This window comes from Chiloscyllium punctatum, chromosome 6 (genome assembly GCF_047496795.1).
Source record: "Chiloscyllium punctatum isolate Juve2018m chromosome 6, sChiPun1.3, whole genome shotgun sequence".
Taxonomy (NCBI): Eukaryota; Metazoa; Chordata; class Chondrichthyes; order Orectolobiformes; family Hemiscylliidae; genus Chiloscyllium; species Chiloscyllium punctatum.
Window position 1 is genome coordinate 33,940,982 of NC_092744.1, and position 16,453 is coordinate 33,957,434.

The 16,453-nt window shown below is 39.6% G+C and overlaps 1 protein-coding gene across 1 annotated transcript in view; it reads right to left on the bottom strand.

Annotated features, from left to right (window-relative positions):
- Positions 1-307: 307 nt before the first annotated feature.
- The window catches only part of LOC140478852 (NACHT, LRR and PYD domains-containing protein 14-like), a 58,300-nt gene continuing 42,154 nt past the window's right edge, over positions 308-16,453 (bottom strand). Inside the window, exons 11-13 of the mRNA XM_072572370.1 lie at positions 14,734-14,904; positions 6,920-7,087; positions 308-624 (exon numbers count right to left, since the gene is read on the bottom strand). Of these exons, the coding sequence (XP_072428471.1) occupies positions 528-624; positions 6,920-7,087; positions 14,734-14,904 (436 nt within the window). The 3' untranslated portion in view covers positions 308-527. The remainder of the gene's footprint in view (positions 625-6,919; positions 7,088-14,733; positions 14,905-16,453) is intronic.

The window sequence follows — 16,453 nt, forward strand, 5'->3', positions numbered from 1 at the left end:
ATCCCCCCTATTGCCTTCCCATCCATCTGACCCCAGCCCCATCCTTCTATCTATATCTCACCCCCTACCCCCCTCTCGTCCCCATCGCCGCTGCCCCCCACCCAGATTCCTGATGAAGAGCTTATGCCCAAAATGTCAATTCTCCTGTTCCTCGGATGTTGCCTGACATGCTGCGTTTTTCTAGCGCCCACCTTTCGACTCCCATTCCCACTGTTTTCCTGTTTTCTGGCACAAAGCTGAATTTCAGGACCTGTTTTATCGCACTTAAGTCTAGATACGTTTAAATGCCAAGTATATAAATGCATTTTATTTTCAAAAAATTATGTGTAGAAAGTTCTACGAACAACAAACAGCTTTAATCATAAACAAACTGATGCGAGCATATAACAAGAAAGAAACGGATGTCAGTTTCGTAATTAAAACCATTTGCTGGTCTCCATTGCAATACAGATTTAAAATATTTTTAATCACAAGAATTATGCAATCAACTACAAAAGATACTCAAAATTTAAATGTTAGGTAATATTTTAGCTTCTTTCTACAACAACCCGAACTCCTGGTTTCTCCATGCTCAGATTCTTTATTGTCATCTGTCCATTTGTGGTGAACTGGTTCAGCTCTAACCTATAGCAGAGAGAAATATTATGAGATACTGATCAGATACTGTACATATTGGAAATAAGATAACTTCTGTATCTACTCTTTAAGACTACATCCTATATTTCCCTATCTTTTTATTTGACAACATCTTGAACCAGTACAAGTGTTGAGTTGCAACAGAATTATGATATTAACTGGAAAATATCTTTCCGTGTGAATAGGTCTGCTTTGCTTTTCAAACACCTGAAACATTTTTCTTCAAAGGAGCATGACTTAAAATTATCAATGTGAGTAATGATTAGGTGGAATCATGTTTTCCTTCAGAAAAATATTGGGCCGAATTTTAATGACCAAAAACAGGTGAGTGTTGGTGGGTCATATGTTAAACGTTTATCAGAGCTCTAGGCCAATTCTAATCTACCTCAATCCTTCTGGAGATGATACAAGGGCTAAACAGGTTATCGACTTATTTAAATGATTAGGTTGGCAGTCCATGATTTAATACTGTTGTCAGGTTTTTTGGTGCATAACCTTGGGTAGCCTATCAACTGAAGGGTAGCGAAGGGTACTTCAGGGAAAAAGTAAATGTCTACAGCATTGCCCAGTGCCAGAGGGAGCAGAAACACTCCCCCTTCTGCCTTAATTTGACCAGTCACCCAAGCTGGCTCTTGTTGTTGGGAATCACATCACCCTGGATGTGATACCCACCCCACAGCATCAAGGATCATATATTTCTGAAGTCAGACAGCTACACCACCACCTTTCCCACTTCTAGTCATGTGTCAGACACCCCCTTCCCACCCAAGTTTGAACTTCTCCTGCAGAGCTGGGCTCTGCCCTACTAGCTCTTGCAATCTGCTCCTTGCACCACAGAATCCCTACAGTGCAGAAATAGGCATTTGGCCCATCATGTCTGCACCAACCGCCCAAACAGCATCCCACCCAAACCCACTTCCCTGTCTGGCCCTGTAATCCTGCACTTCCCGTGGCAAAACCACCTGGCCTGCACATCCCTGGACTCTGTGAACAATTTAGCACGGTCAGTTTACCTAGCCTGCACATCTTTGGACTGTCAGAAGAAACTGGAACACCGGTGAAAACCCACACAGACACAGGGAGAACATGCAAATTCCACACACAGTCACCCACTTTTTGAATCAAAACCCAGGTCCCTAACAATGTGAGCTAACCACTGAGTTATTGTCTTGTCCATACCAGTGCCTCCCTGCATACAGCTACATGTCCCACCCCATCCTACTAGGAACCAAGTCCATCCATTGTTTTTCAGTTGGCACCCAGTGAATGATAAGTGATTTTAGACACACATAAACCTCTGGCTTCCTGTCTGAAATTCCACAATCGCACAATGTGAATTATATGTTTTCTAGGCATATAGAAAAGGGATTAGGCCATTATGTTCCAAAAAAAAAGTCACTGGATTAGAAATGTAAACTGTGTTTCTCTCTCTAAAGATGTCACTAGACCTGCTGAGTCTCTCCAGCACTTTCTGTTCACATTAAAGACCATTCAGTTCCTCAAACTTTATCTTGCATCATACGCTGATTAATATCTTAACTTCATTTACCCATATTGCTTCCTTAGCTGCAAAGATCTCTACCAAACAAACGTTTAAAAAACTGAATAATGGTAGAAAACTGGAGGACAGCCAATATTATTTGTACATTTAAAAAGAATTCTAGGAAAGTTAATATAACGTCACTGGTAGGGAAGATAGTAGAACATTTCTTCAAAGATGTAATCGAAAACAAATACAGAAATCAAAATATTATAAATAAGAATCAGCATAGAATTTCAAATAGAAGTAATGTTTGATGGACTTTATTGAATTTTGTGATGAAATAACAGGAAGAATAGACAAGGTTCATGTGGAAAATGTAAACTACTTAAATTTCCAAAATATTTTTGAGAATGATATTGTTAATCAGCATAGATTTCAAAACAAAAAGTCATATTTGACAGATCTTGTTGAACTGGGTGAAGAAGTAATATAAAGATAAGATAAGGTTAATGTACTAAGCGTAAACCATATGCATTTTTAAAAGATCTTTGATTAGATCTGCATACTAGGATCATGACCAAAGTTGAGAATGTGGAATTATAGAACAAGGAGTGGAATGGGTAGCAAGGTGGCTACAAATGAGAAAAATGAGGGTAGAGGTCAAGGTCAGCTGAATAGTTAGCAAAAGTTATGAAATGGTCTACTGCTTTAGGCCCACTGTTTACAATTTAAATTCACATTTCTATTAAATTAACATTTCTAAATATGTTCTAAACATTTCTAAATACCAATTTGAAGATATTGATAATACTAAGAAGGTTATGATGAATACCAGAAGGTATTAACAACATTTCAAAATGGATGTTTAAATGATGTGTTAACCTCAGCTTTACCAAATATGAGTTGTCAAGTTTTGGAAGGACAATAAGGAAGTCACCATCGATAATAAGACTTTAAAAGGGAAACAGTTGCAGAGAAATCTAAATGTATAGGTACACAAATCACGAAAAATGGCAACACAGGTTAATAAGGTCATAAAATTTCAAATCATGCACTAGAGTTTGAAATTGAAAAGTAGTTTTTCATATTAAACATCAATAAAACCTTCATTAGACTGCACCTGGAGCATTGGGAACACTTTGGGCTCCATGTTATGAAAATAATACAGAAATATTGATGAAATGCAAATATATTTTACAAATTTGACGCCAGAGATGAATGAACATAATTATCAGGATAAACTGAAGAAGTTGCGCATTTTTCTCCATCAGAGCTCTTTTAAGAAGTGACCTGATGGCAGTGATCTCTACTGATCTGAAACAGTTCAATAGTGTTAACACGGAGAAAATTGACAATCTAGGGGGACAGAAAAATATGAAATCACTCCTGAAATTGGGAATTCAGGAGGAATTTCTTTACTTAAACAGTAGTCGTATATGAAACATACTACAACGTGGAGCAGCTGAAGGAAATGGTATAGATATATGTAAAAGGAATCTAGACAAGCACAAAGGAATCTAGGCAAGAGTATGCTGATAGTGTAATATGAGGAGGAGGCTCCTGTGGAGCAAAAACAGTATTTAGATTAAATGGTCTGTCTAATGGTTGTCAACTTGACAAACAAAATATATAAATTTCAGTTTTGACATTTTGAATTGACTTAGCAAAGCAGCTTTATTTTTGTGGGACGGGAGTTCCAGCTTCCCAAATTACATGAAGAGATGCTTTTTGACATTGACTTTAGTTCTGAGCTCAATCAGGGTTAATGTTTTGTTACTGTTTCTTGATCCTCCTTTTAGAGAAATTAGATTTCCCTTGGCTATCCTACCAAATCCTTTATTTATCTCTCTATGGTAAGGTTGCACCCACACCATCAAAGATAGAAATAATTCGCAGCATTTAATAAAGTCAGATATCATTTGAGCTAAAATATAAATACAAAGCAAAATGTAAGAAAAATTACAAGTCATTTAAACATTATTGATTTGCTGAATTGCTGTTTGTCATTTTTTTCCCACATGACAAATGATCTTCTGTTTAAATTATAAGTAGTTCGCAGCTTTGTAGATCATGAGGATTCAAACAAGTCCAGAACCCGGGGCCACACTCTAAAGATAAGGCGTAGACCATTTAGGACATCATGGCACCTCTGTGACACACTGGCATGCTGCTGGGAAGGCACAGATTGACATAGCAGGGTGCATGGCCAACTAGCATTGAACAGCTACAGCAGAGAAACTTTGCACATAGGGACGTGTATCCAGCTCACATTTGGGACCAACCTGCATCTCAGAGCTAATCATTTGCAGTCTCAGTGATTGTTTTCATAGAGCCTATACTGCATGCTCACGGTACCAATGCCATGCTTTAAATATGGTGTGGGTGGCAACAATCCCTAAAGACACAGAATAGTTAAGTACTTCCACTGCTTGCAATAGCATAAGAACAGCACTCCAAAGGTGTAGTGCATGTGTAGTGGAGAACTGTGTGGGATAACTCTCTAGAGCTCACAAAGAGAAACTCCACGAACTTCTTTGAAATTAAGACTTAGTCAATTATTGATGACATTCAACCCACCATTTCAGAGGTTACAAGAAAATTCCTATTTGTTGCATGGAAGTGAATGCCATGGACCACTGTCATAAACTGCTACTAGCCTACTGTCCCTCCAAAAAGACACTTACTTAAATTATTGATTAGAGGTGGATTTGAGATAAAATTAACCCTTCAAACCTGTTTCCTAGCTTCATCCTCACTCCAGGCCATTTTTCAGGAGGCAAGTAGAGGGTAGCTGATCAAGCTTATTAAGAATCTAACAGAAAGCAATGTAAGTTCCTGTCAGCCTCCAGATTCTCAAAGGTGGCAAAGAAAGTTTACTTACCTGGAAGCAGAGACCTGGTCTCAGTCCAGAGGACCACATTGCTGAAAATGTGTTGTTGGAAAAGCCCAGCAGGTCAGGTAGCATCCAAGGGAATGCCCTCCCCCAAGTCCCTCCTCCCTACCTTTTATCTTAGCCTGCATGGCACACTCTCCTCATTCCTGAAGAAGGGTTCATGCCCGAAATGTCGATTCTCCTGCTCCTTGGATGCTGCCTGACCTGTTGCGCTTTTCCAGCAACACATTTTCAGCTCTGATCTCCCAACATCTGCAGTCCTCACTTTCTCCCAGAGGACCACATTCCAGACTAGACTGAGTTTATTTTCACTGGAATGCGGGAGGTCGAGGGATGACCTAATAAGTGTAAATGGCATGGATAGAGTGGAACGTATGAGGCTTTTTACCAGGGTAGGGGTGTCAGTTACACAGGTTCAAGGTGTGAGGGGGGAAGCGATACACAAGGCAAGTTTTTCCCATAAAGGGTGGTGATTTCCTGGAATGCATTGCCCAAGGAGGTGGTGGAAGCAAATATAATAGCAGCCTTCAAGAAGCTCCTGTACGAATACATGAATAGAAAGGGAATAGAGGGATATAGATGCTGTGACTGAAAATAGTTTGTATGTAAGGGCAAAGTGTGGTGGCACAGGTTTGGAGGGCTGAAGGGCTTGTTCCTGTGTCATATTGTTCTTTGTTGTTTGCTCTTTGTTCAGACATGCCTGTAGGCCTTACCTATCCTGCCTTGGGGGCAAACCTGTGAGAGATAGCACCCTCTCCCCACACCACACAACATTTGGTGCATCCCCAACTCCCACGATGGTATGCAGCAGACAAGATGCCTTCTGGATTTAACAAACCTACTCCCTGCCTTAACCCACATGGAGTCATGGAGTGTTGGTAGTAAGGTATAGGATAATAAAACCTAATCCTACATGTTCAAAAGTCTTTTTATACACTCATTGAAATTTATCAAATAACACAGAATTTTATGTCAATTCTTTATAGGCAAATTGTATTCTGCAAAACAATTGATTCATCATGTTTTCCGAGATGCTAACAAGTAGCAGATTTGTTTGCACTGCAACGGGGCACTGCCGATTTTCATATTTTCTTTTCTTCTCCCACTGTATTTGTAACACATGACAGGATCCCAGCATAGTACTCATACAATTGGATAAATAATAAATGGATGAAAAACACATCCAGCAAAACCAAGGAACCCATTATTGGCTTTTGGCGGGATGTTACTCATGCCCCGCTACATTTTAACAGCACAGAGGTGGAACAAGCAGAGAGTGTCAAGCTCCTGGGAGTGGTTATGCACAACAAGCTTTTTTGGACTCTTCATGTGGATGCACTGGTTAAAAGACCTAACAACGTCTCTTCTTCCTCAGGCAGCTGAGGAAATTTGGCATGATGGCGAGTACCCTTGCCAACTTTTATATGTGCGCCATCGAGAGCATTCTATCTGGATGTATCACTACCTGGTATGGCAACTGTAGCATTCAAGTTCAGAGACAGTTACAGAGAGTGGTGAACTCGGCCCGGACAATCACAAAGACCAACCTCCCATCTATAGAATCCATATACCAGGCCCGCTGTCAAAGAAAGGCTGCCAGCATTCTCAAAGGTCCATCCCACCCTGGCAATGTTTTTCTACAACCTCTAACATCGGGGAGAAGGTACAGAAGCCTGAACACACACCCCAGCCAGTTTCGCAACAGTTTCTACCCTACTGTTGTTAGAATACTGAATGGACTCCCAAACTCTTAACATTCACCTGTGCCTGTGTTTGTGTTTTTGCCGCTGTTTGCCTATTATTTAACTATCCATGCTATTTAACTCTGTGATCTGCCTGCATTGTTTGCAAGACAAAGCTTTTCACTGTGCTTCAGTACGCATGACAATAAATTCAATTCAACTCACCTTAAACATTTCAGGTTACTACAGGTCAAAATGAGACTGCAGAAGATCTTTATGGAACTGTCTGTAAATAAGTTCTCACTTAAGTCAAGAGATGCTATTGTCTGCGATGTGCTGAGTGCAGTTATAAGCTTCTTACAACACGCGTCAGTGAGAGATGTTCTTCTTAATCTACAGAGATTGGAAATAGAGATTGGGGTTATTGTGAAAAAATATCATTGCATTGACTGTTTTTAAAGTGACTATAATGAACTTTGAGAAATTCCTTCTCCTATTTTTGCTTAATCTCTGAATATCTTCACTTCATGTCATTTAACAAAATCTGTGCATCACAAGCACAATTTGAGCCCAGATTTCTGGTAGGTGTGTGTATTCCTGCAAACTTTTCTTGGGTCCCATTCAGTTTTGCAAAATGCATTCAAGTTTATGGCTCTGATTGCAGTCCATTGCCATCACTTCAGTGTGTCAGTATTCCAGGGTTAACTGTTCCTCCCCTTGTCAGAATTGCTAGAAATGGAATATTAGCACAAAGTAGGTGGCCAGCTACATCAGTATCAGCACAACTGTCGGGTAGGGAAGGAGGGAGTTGTGGTAATAATCACCGAATAGCTACTGGGAGTTGCAACCAAATGAAGCTTTCACAGAATCGTTCAACCACACAGTTCCTGTATGATCCAGATCATGAAGTTCATTCAGGCCATCTTACCTATGATAGTGCTATCCAATTAGGTCCTCTCTCTTGGTCTGTCTCCCTAATCATCCAAATGTTTCATCTTCAAACATATCTCCAATTCACTTTTGGGAATTGCGGTTGTATGTTTTCACCACCCTTTCAAGCAATGTCTTCCAGCTAACAAAAAAATGCTGCTTGATAAAAGAAACCTTATCTCTACATTCTACTCCAATTAACATATGAATGAAATGAAATCCATATAGTCAGGTTGCTAAACATCCAGCTAACAGAAAAATGTCTTCTTACTCACTCTATTCATCTCACAATTTTGAATACATCCATTAAATTTTCTCGAAACAGTGCTAACTGTACTAAATTAAACACTTCTGAAACAAGAAGAGTCTCAGTTTCTCTATTCAGTTCAGCTGCAGTTCTTAATATTCAGGACCATTGCAGTAAATCTCTTCTGCACCCTCTCTAACTTATTGACATTCTTTCAGCTGCAGGAAGTAACTATCCTCCAGAAAGAAATTGAATGCAAGTGTAAGGAGCCCTTTTCCTCCCTCCTTTCCTGTGGTGTAAGCTTTTTTCATGTAGTTGTTCAATATATTAGCAACTCACAGGCATTCCACAGAAATAACTAATACCACTGTCTTGAATGAATTTCAATGGTAGAGTCAAAATGTTCATTAAAACCCTTTGCTACTTTAACAAAATAATTAATTTGTTTATTACAAATTCAATAATTCTTCAAAAATAATAATAGAATAGATAAATCTATATAAGTGTACCTGAGTTATTATCCCATAGTTGCATTTCAAGACCCATACATAGGTTTAGAGTTAATTGTAGAACTGGCTTTAGATGTTTATCTCTTAGTATGGCTGACTTTAAGGATACTTGATATGACAAGAGATGAATCTCCATGTGAATTCTTTCCAGACAGGGCTTGGGATACAACAACAATTTGTGTTTATTTAGTCAATTTACTGTAAGTAAAAACCCCAAGTTTCTTTCATGAAGCATTGTAAGTGAAAATATTATACTGAGTCACATTGGAAGATATTAAGGAATATGATCAAAATCCCCTAATCCAAGAAGTCTTAGATTTTAAGAACTATTGCTGGATTGTCATCCAGATGTGCAGGGTAATGGCCTGGAGAAATAGGTGCAAATTACTTTATATGGATCTGAAGGGGTGAATACTTGATTGAATATCGTAAGTATCATCAATTATAATGATCTTTTGAACAAAGTAAGGAAGGAGATGAAAGGAGACAGATCTAAGGCTGGTATGTTCTGAATTGTTTCTGTAGTAAGTGTAATTTGTAAATTTGTTGCAGTAATAAAATAAACATGACATTGTTTACTCAAAAAGACTAGTAGTTTGACCAGAAAGATGACTATTGTCATCCATGCTTCACTACTTCAGGCTTAATGGAACACACACACACACACACATCATGCTTAGCAGGGGTTTGGTTACGACAGGGGGAGTGATTGATACATGAGAAAATTTTACATCTAAGGATATGAAATTTACATCTTAAATGTAAGGGTAATTATAAGGATATAAAAGACAGCTATCTAAAGTGGATTAGGATAATGGGTTTAGAAGTATGATGGTAGAGAAGTGGTAACAGACGGTTAAGGAGGTAGTCTATAACTCTCAACAAAGGAATGTCCATTAAACCAAAAAGATTCAGCCAGAAAGATATGCCATCTGTAGCTGTTTGAGGAAGTTAAAGGTGATATCAAATTGAAAGAAAAAATTTCAATGTTGAAAAGATTAGTGGTGATGTAGAAGATGAGGAAGGTTTCAGAAACCAGCAAAGGATTATTTAAAAAAGGGAAGAATTTGGAGAATTTGAGAAAATTAGCAAGCAAAGACAGTAAAAGCCGTATATAATGTATATAAAAAGAAAGAGAAGGTGAAGTAAGCATTAGTCTCTTAGAGAAGAGACTGGGGAATTAAGAATGGAAACAAAGAATTGGCAGAGACTTTGAACTTTCATTATAGTAAAGTCAAAAAGCATCGCAAAAATGTTGAAAATCAAGAGGTAAAGTGGAGGCAGGAACTTAAAAACAATAAGACTATTGTGAGAGAAAAACTGACAGGAATTAAAATGGGAGATTAGTCGATAAGTCCTTGGGACCTGATGCCTGCAAACCTTTGGTTTTAGTTCCCGGATTTGATCCAGTGATACTGAAGGAATGGTCATAAATTTCCAAGTCTGGATAGTGAGTGGTTTTGAAGAGAATCTGCATGTTCCCATATATCTGCTTTCATTGTACTTCTAGATGGTTGTGGGTTTGGAAAGTGCTGTCTAGGGAGCCTTGATGAATTTGTGCGATACATTTTATGGATAATACACAGTGATGCTGCTAAGTGTTGGTGGTGGTTGGAGAGAATGTTTGTGGATGTGGTGCCAGATAAGTGGTCTGTTTTATTCTGGATTGTGTCAAGTTTCTTAAGTATTGTTGAAACTGCACACATCCAGGCAAGTGGGGAATATTCCATCATACCCCTGACTTCTTCCTCATAGATGTGAGACAGGGTTTGGGGAGTCAGAAGGTGACTTATTTGCTCCAAGTTTACTGGCCTCCAACCTGCTGTTGTGGTCATAGTCCTTATTTGACTAATCTAATTCAGTTAATGTTCAATGGTATCACACAGGATGATATTAGGGGATTCAGTGATTTTGATGTCACTGAATGTCAAGGGTTGATGGCAAGATTCTCTCTTTTTTGGAGATGATCATTGCCTCGTACTTGTGTGACATAAGTGTTACTTGCCACTTTCAGCTCAACCCTGAATGTTGTCTTAGTCTGACTGTATTTTGGCATGGTTGCTTCAGTACCAGAAGAGTCGCAAATGGTGATGAACATTGTGCAATTATTGGCGAACATTCCTAATTCTGACTTTATGATAGAGGGAAGGTCATTGGTGAAGCAGCTGAAGATGTTTGACCAAGCTCATTACCCTGAGGAACTCTGCAGAGATGTTCTGGATTTGGGATGACTGACCTCCAACAACCACGACTGCTTGCCCCCTGATACCCACTGATTTCATTTTACTGGGACTCCTTGAAGCCACATTCAGTTAAATGTAGCTTTGATGTCCAGGGCTATCAGTCTCACCTCATCTCTGGAACTCAGCTCTTTTGGCTATGTTTGAACCAAGGCCATAATGAGACAGGAGCTGAGTGACCCTGGTAGAACGTAAACTGAGCATCACTGAGCAGGTTATTGCTGAACAGGTGCTGCTTGATAGCACTACTGGTATCACCTTCCATCATTTTACTTATAATGAAAAGTAGACTGATGGGACAGTGATTGGCCAGGTTGGATGTATTCTGCTTTTTTATGTTGACGATGTACCTGGGCAATTTCCCACATTGTCAGGTTGGGATGTCAGTGTTATAACTGTACTGGAACAACTCAGCTAGGAGTACAGAAAATTCTGGAGCATAAGTCATCAGTTCTATGGCTGGAATGATCTGTGTGCCAAGGATTGTCTTGTTTAATGGCAGAAATCTATGAAGGAGAGTGAATGTCAACCTTGAATCAAGGAATTTCAAGTATGAGGAATGGCCAGGCGTGGGAAAGATTTGAAAGCAGCATGGGGGTTTTAAGATCTAGGCATTGTTTAAATGAGTTCCAAAGTTAGCAAATTGGATGGTGAATGATAATTAAATGACTGACATAATGTTTACAGAGAGTTGTATGCGTGAGGACATTCAGGAGTACACTAATGGAGTTAAATTTAAAAATATAAAAAAGCCATGGATGAGGCCATCACTAAGAGACAGGGGTTAAGATGAGTAATGTTGCAGAGGTGAAGATGGTTGTTCATGGTGGCAGTGCGGACAGAATGCTTGTCTGGTTGGATGTGTTTTTGAGGTCAAATGTGACATCAAGGTTGTGAACAGTCTGGTTTAGTCACACTCAGCTGCCAGGAGGAGGAAAGGAATCAAAGGAGAGGACGCAGCGTTTTTGGTAGAACCGAAAACAATGATTTCATTCTTCCTCTTATTTAGAACTTGGAATTCAGTGGGTAAGAATGCTGCTATTTTGTGAAAAATCTGGAACTGTTTTTCGAAATTTATCGGCATCCTAGTTATGTTATTAATTCAGCTCCACAACGATTCCTACCCACATTCAACTGTATTTTAAAGCAATATAAAGAAAAATAAAGAGCTAATTGATCCTAGCAATGCAATGCACTTTGTTAGCGGTTTTAAGTGATAATACAAACATTATTTAATCCGTGCTCTTTTTAGAACGGTGGTTAGTAATATTGAGGGTGAAACCTATGCGTTGGACATTATACACCCTGACCTCTCCCTGTGTAATGAGGTCAGCCAGGTGGACCTCATAGAATATGAGTTCCCTGATTGAGGCTATTAGCCTGGTCCAATCAGGCCCCTTGGCTGACATATATAAACAGGAATGTCACCCTGGGCGGGTACCGGGGCGGGCTGTCCTAGAGGTGGTCGAAAGGTGTGCCAGGGCGGACTGAGAACTAGAAGGGGCATGGGGTGGACCGAGAGCTGGAAGGTGCATCGGGGCGGGCTGCCTTAGAGTGGCCGGAAGGTGGGAGGGACAGGGGCATGCTGGGTCTGTATTGTCTGCACTTTCTTATGTAACTGGATTGTTTCATGCACAAATGTCATTGTTGATGTCTTTTCATGTTTGAAACTGGGATTTGAGGCTTGTCCTCATTTCCCTGTAAACTGGTTGAATGGTCGGGTTTGGGGCTTGGCTTTGCTGCTCCTCTCCTTTGTAAAATTGCTGCTGTATACAACTGTAAGTGTTAACTGTTTTTCTGTAAACTCTTTTGTAATTGTTTAATAAAATAAAAAAAATAAACAGGAATGTCAGAGGTTATGCTCGCAATGAGAGCTGGCTGTGACAAGTATTTTATAAATAAAGGGTGACTTGGTGATAGGATACCAAGGCTCTGTCGAGTTATTTCACCACCATTTTTAAAAAGACCATATGATCACAAAATCTGGTTTCAGAAAGAAGCCATTCAGCGCATCACTGATCTCATAATCTTCAAGTGTTCTTTGCTGCCTTTCCCATTACCGTTGATTCCCTTACTGATTAAAAATGTCTATCTCAGCCTTATTTATAATTAATGACTCAACCTCTATAGTTCTCATGGTAAAGAATTTCACAAATTCACTCCCCTCGAAGAGATGAAAATCAATCTCATCTCTATCTTAAATGGTCAACCACTTCCTCTGAAATTATTCCCTCTGGTCTTAGATGCCCCACACAGAGTCATAGAGATGTAAACCACGGAAACAGACTCTTCAGTCCAACTCATCTATGCCAACAAGATATCCTAACCTAATCTAGTCCCATTTGCCAGCACTTGGCCCATATCCCTTTAAACCCTTCATATTCATACACGCAACCAGATGCCTTTTAAATACTGTAATTGTACCAGCTGTACCACTTCTGCTGGAACCTCATTCCATTCATGCACCACTCTCTGCATGAAAAACTTGCCACTTAGGTCCCTTTTATATCTTATCCCTCTCACCCTTAACCTATGCCCTTTAGTTCTGGGCTCCCTTATCCCAGGAAAAATACTTTGTCTGTTTAACCTATCCATGCTCCTCATGATTTTATAAACCTCTATAAGGTCACCCCTCCGCCTCTGCACTCCAGGGAAAACAGTCCCAGCCTATTCAGCCTCTCCCTATAGCTCAAACCCTCCAACCCTAGCAACATCCTTGTAAATCTTTTCTGAACCTTTTCAAGTTTCACAACATCCTTCCAGTAGGAAGGAGACCAGAATTGCACACAATATTCCAACAATGGCCTGACCAATGTCCTGTACATGACCTCCCAACTCCTATATTCAATACTCTGACCAATAAAGGAAAGCATACCAAACACCTTCTTCACTATCATATCTACCTGCAACTCTACTTACAAGGAGCTATGAACCTGCACTCCAAGGTCCCTTTGTTCAGCAACACTCCCAGGACCTTACCATAAAGTGTATACTTCTGCTCTGATTTGTTTTTCCAAAATGCAGCACCTTGTATTCTACCCTGTCAAATCCCTAAGGATCTCTTTCTTTGAAACTCCAGAAATTAAATGGGAAATTAAACTTGTTGACAAATCAATTGCAAATATTACAATCCTTATGCCAAAATGCAATTGGCATGCATAGGTAGGCAGGATTTGAAAGACATTTCTACACCCCTAAGTAAAACCTGAGAAAGAAGGGTGCAATTATCTTTTAAAGGGGTATGCTATGTATTATGAGGGCACACACCTGACCAAGATATTATCCACCCTTCCCTTAGGCACACCTTACCTGGCCCTGTATATCCTAGTCAGTAACAGATGGAATTGTCAGATCACAAACCAAAGCATTTCAGGATCATTTTGTTTTCATAACTAAATTTGGAACAAGATCTTTTGTAGACCAAGGTAGCTCTTTTAACCCAACCTATCTAGTGGAAATTGGGTTGGGTATGCAATTACAATCATACAGATTCACAAATTCACCACTCTGAACTGAAAAAGGAACAGGGAGGCCAGCACAAGGCTGATCGATCCCACTTTACAAACATCATATTGGTGTCCAAAAGTATAACTGGGTTCTCCTGATAATCTTAACTGAATGGCATGAGCAAAGTTTCCATCTGTCATCACTCAGAGTGGATTTGGTACAGATGGGATCCAGAACATGATATAATTCTTCATTAAGGTAGACAGTTAAACAGCTGAATCTGAAATTATGGTACTGTATCTAAATAAAGGTAAACTGTGGGTTGTGAAAAGGAGGTAAGGAGGTTTCATGGTGCTTTAGATAAGTTGAGTGAACAGGTGAATACATGGCAAATTCAGTACAACAAACAGAGGCAACAAGGCTTCAAGAAGGGGAAATCATGCCTGACAAATTTACTAGGACATATTCTGGAAAAATATTATCCCTGGAGGAACAACGGAGTTATAATAAAACTCGCTAAAGCCATAAAATCAAATTTTTTTGTGTAACAAAACAAATCAAACAATATGGACCATTCATTAAAGTTCCAAATTTAAACTGTCATAATAAGAATAAAATATTTTATAAATGATGTTTGACAATCAAACGTTTGAGATGTGCACTTACCCTAGAGTTTCCAGTTTGCAGCATGGTTCCTTCAGTGCAGTAGACAGTGCACACACTCCAGAATCACCCAATTTGTTCATGCTCAGATCCAGCTCTCTCAGTGTCTGGTTTGTGACTAGCACAGAGGCAAGTTTCTCACAACAAGTAGGTGTTAGTTTTGTATCAGTCAGCCTTCAGAAATACATATTAGTGCAGATACAAACATTGGGGGAAATATTCACTTTTTTAACATCAACAATTCATTCATTTTTCAGACAAGTTGTTATTCTTGGGCATTTTCATAAACTCTATCACTTACCCATTAATCTCAGCCCCTTTGTATAGACACTCATTTAGGCAGAACCTAATTGTGTAATTATCATAAGGCCTGTAGGATGAAGGCTTTGTAAATTGAGGATGAAAATGTAAAAACAAGAAACCATTATAAAACGCGAGTTCAACTTTGACTTAAGAATCTTTAGCGAAGTTGTGAAGACTTTAGAATGAGTGGAGAAAAGATTAATAAGAATAGCCACAGGGATGAAGGAGCTCAATTATTCTGAATTGTTTGGATAAGCCGAAGATGTTCAACTTAGAGAGGATAAAGGGGAAAATTGTTGGAGCTGTTCAAAATCATGAGGAATTGAACAGATTGGATAGTAAAATTGTTGACATTGTCAGAACCATAGAATGCCCAATTCATGATGACCAGCAAAAAGTGCAACCACAACAAAAATAAACATTTTCATGTAGCCAGTGTTTAGGATCTGGAATGCTTTCCTGAAGAAGGGCTTATGCCCAAAACATCGATTCTCCTGCTCCTTGGATGCTGCCTGACCTGCTGCGCTTTTCCAACAACACATTTTTCAGCTCTGATCTCCAGCATCTGCAGTCCTCACTTTCTCCTACCTGGAATGCTTTGCCTAAGAGTGTGGTAGAGGCAGGATCAATTGTGGCTTTCAATAAGCACTTGAAGAGAAAGAAAATCTTTCAGTAGTTCAAGGTGAAGGAGTGCAGTTATGTGAGAGGTGACTAGCTAAACTGATTCTAACTCAATGGACAAAATGACCTATTCTGTAACCACAGGCAGATATTTACTGTAGGCAGATAGTTTGGCTATGTCCTAAAACCAGCCTGTCCCATTGCCATAACATGCTGTGGCCAACCTGAGTGGCCAGCAGCTCAAACAGTCCTGGCAGTTCCAGTCCCAGGAGGAAGGCTTCAATGGATTCGGGGCCTAGGTAAGTAAGGGCATCAGGCAGGAAAAATTTGGTAATGAGGGCAAAGGGCGAGTGGGCTAAGAGTGATGGGTTTTAAAGTCCAGGTGAAGAGGAAGGAAAGCTTTTTTGGAGGGGAGGGTTATCCCTGATCTGCACAGGCAACTGCCAAAGATAATTCGTATGATCTTCCCTCCCCTTCCATCCTGCACTTGCAATAACTTGTAAAAATAAAAGGTTTCCATTTTTTACAAGCTCATTGTTACATAATTATTTATTTACAGTGGTGAGTGGGCTGCTGATTTCAGCACCTGACCACCTCCTGTACTATGGGAGTGAGCTCAAAGTCAGCGGGAGGATAGAGGGCTGATCTATTTTACCTAGCCCATCCCAAACCCAACATACCAAGTTGGAGCAAAAATAGAAATTGCTGGAGAAACCCAGCAGGTCTAGCAGCATCTGTGGAGAGAAAACAAAGCTAACATTTCAAGTACAGTGAGTCCTCATCAAAACTGAATACACAA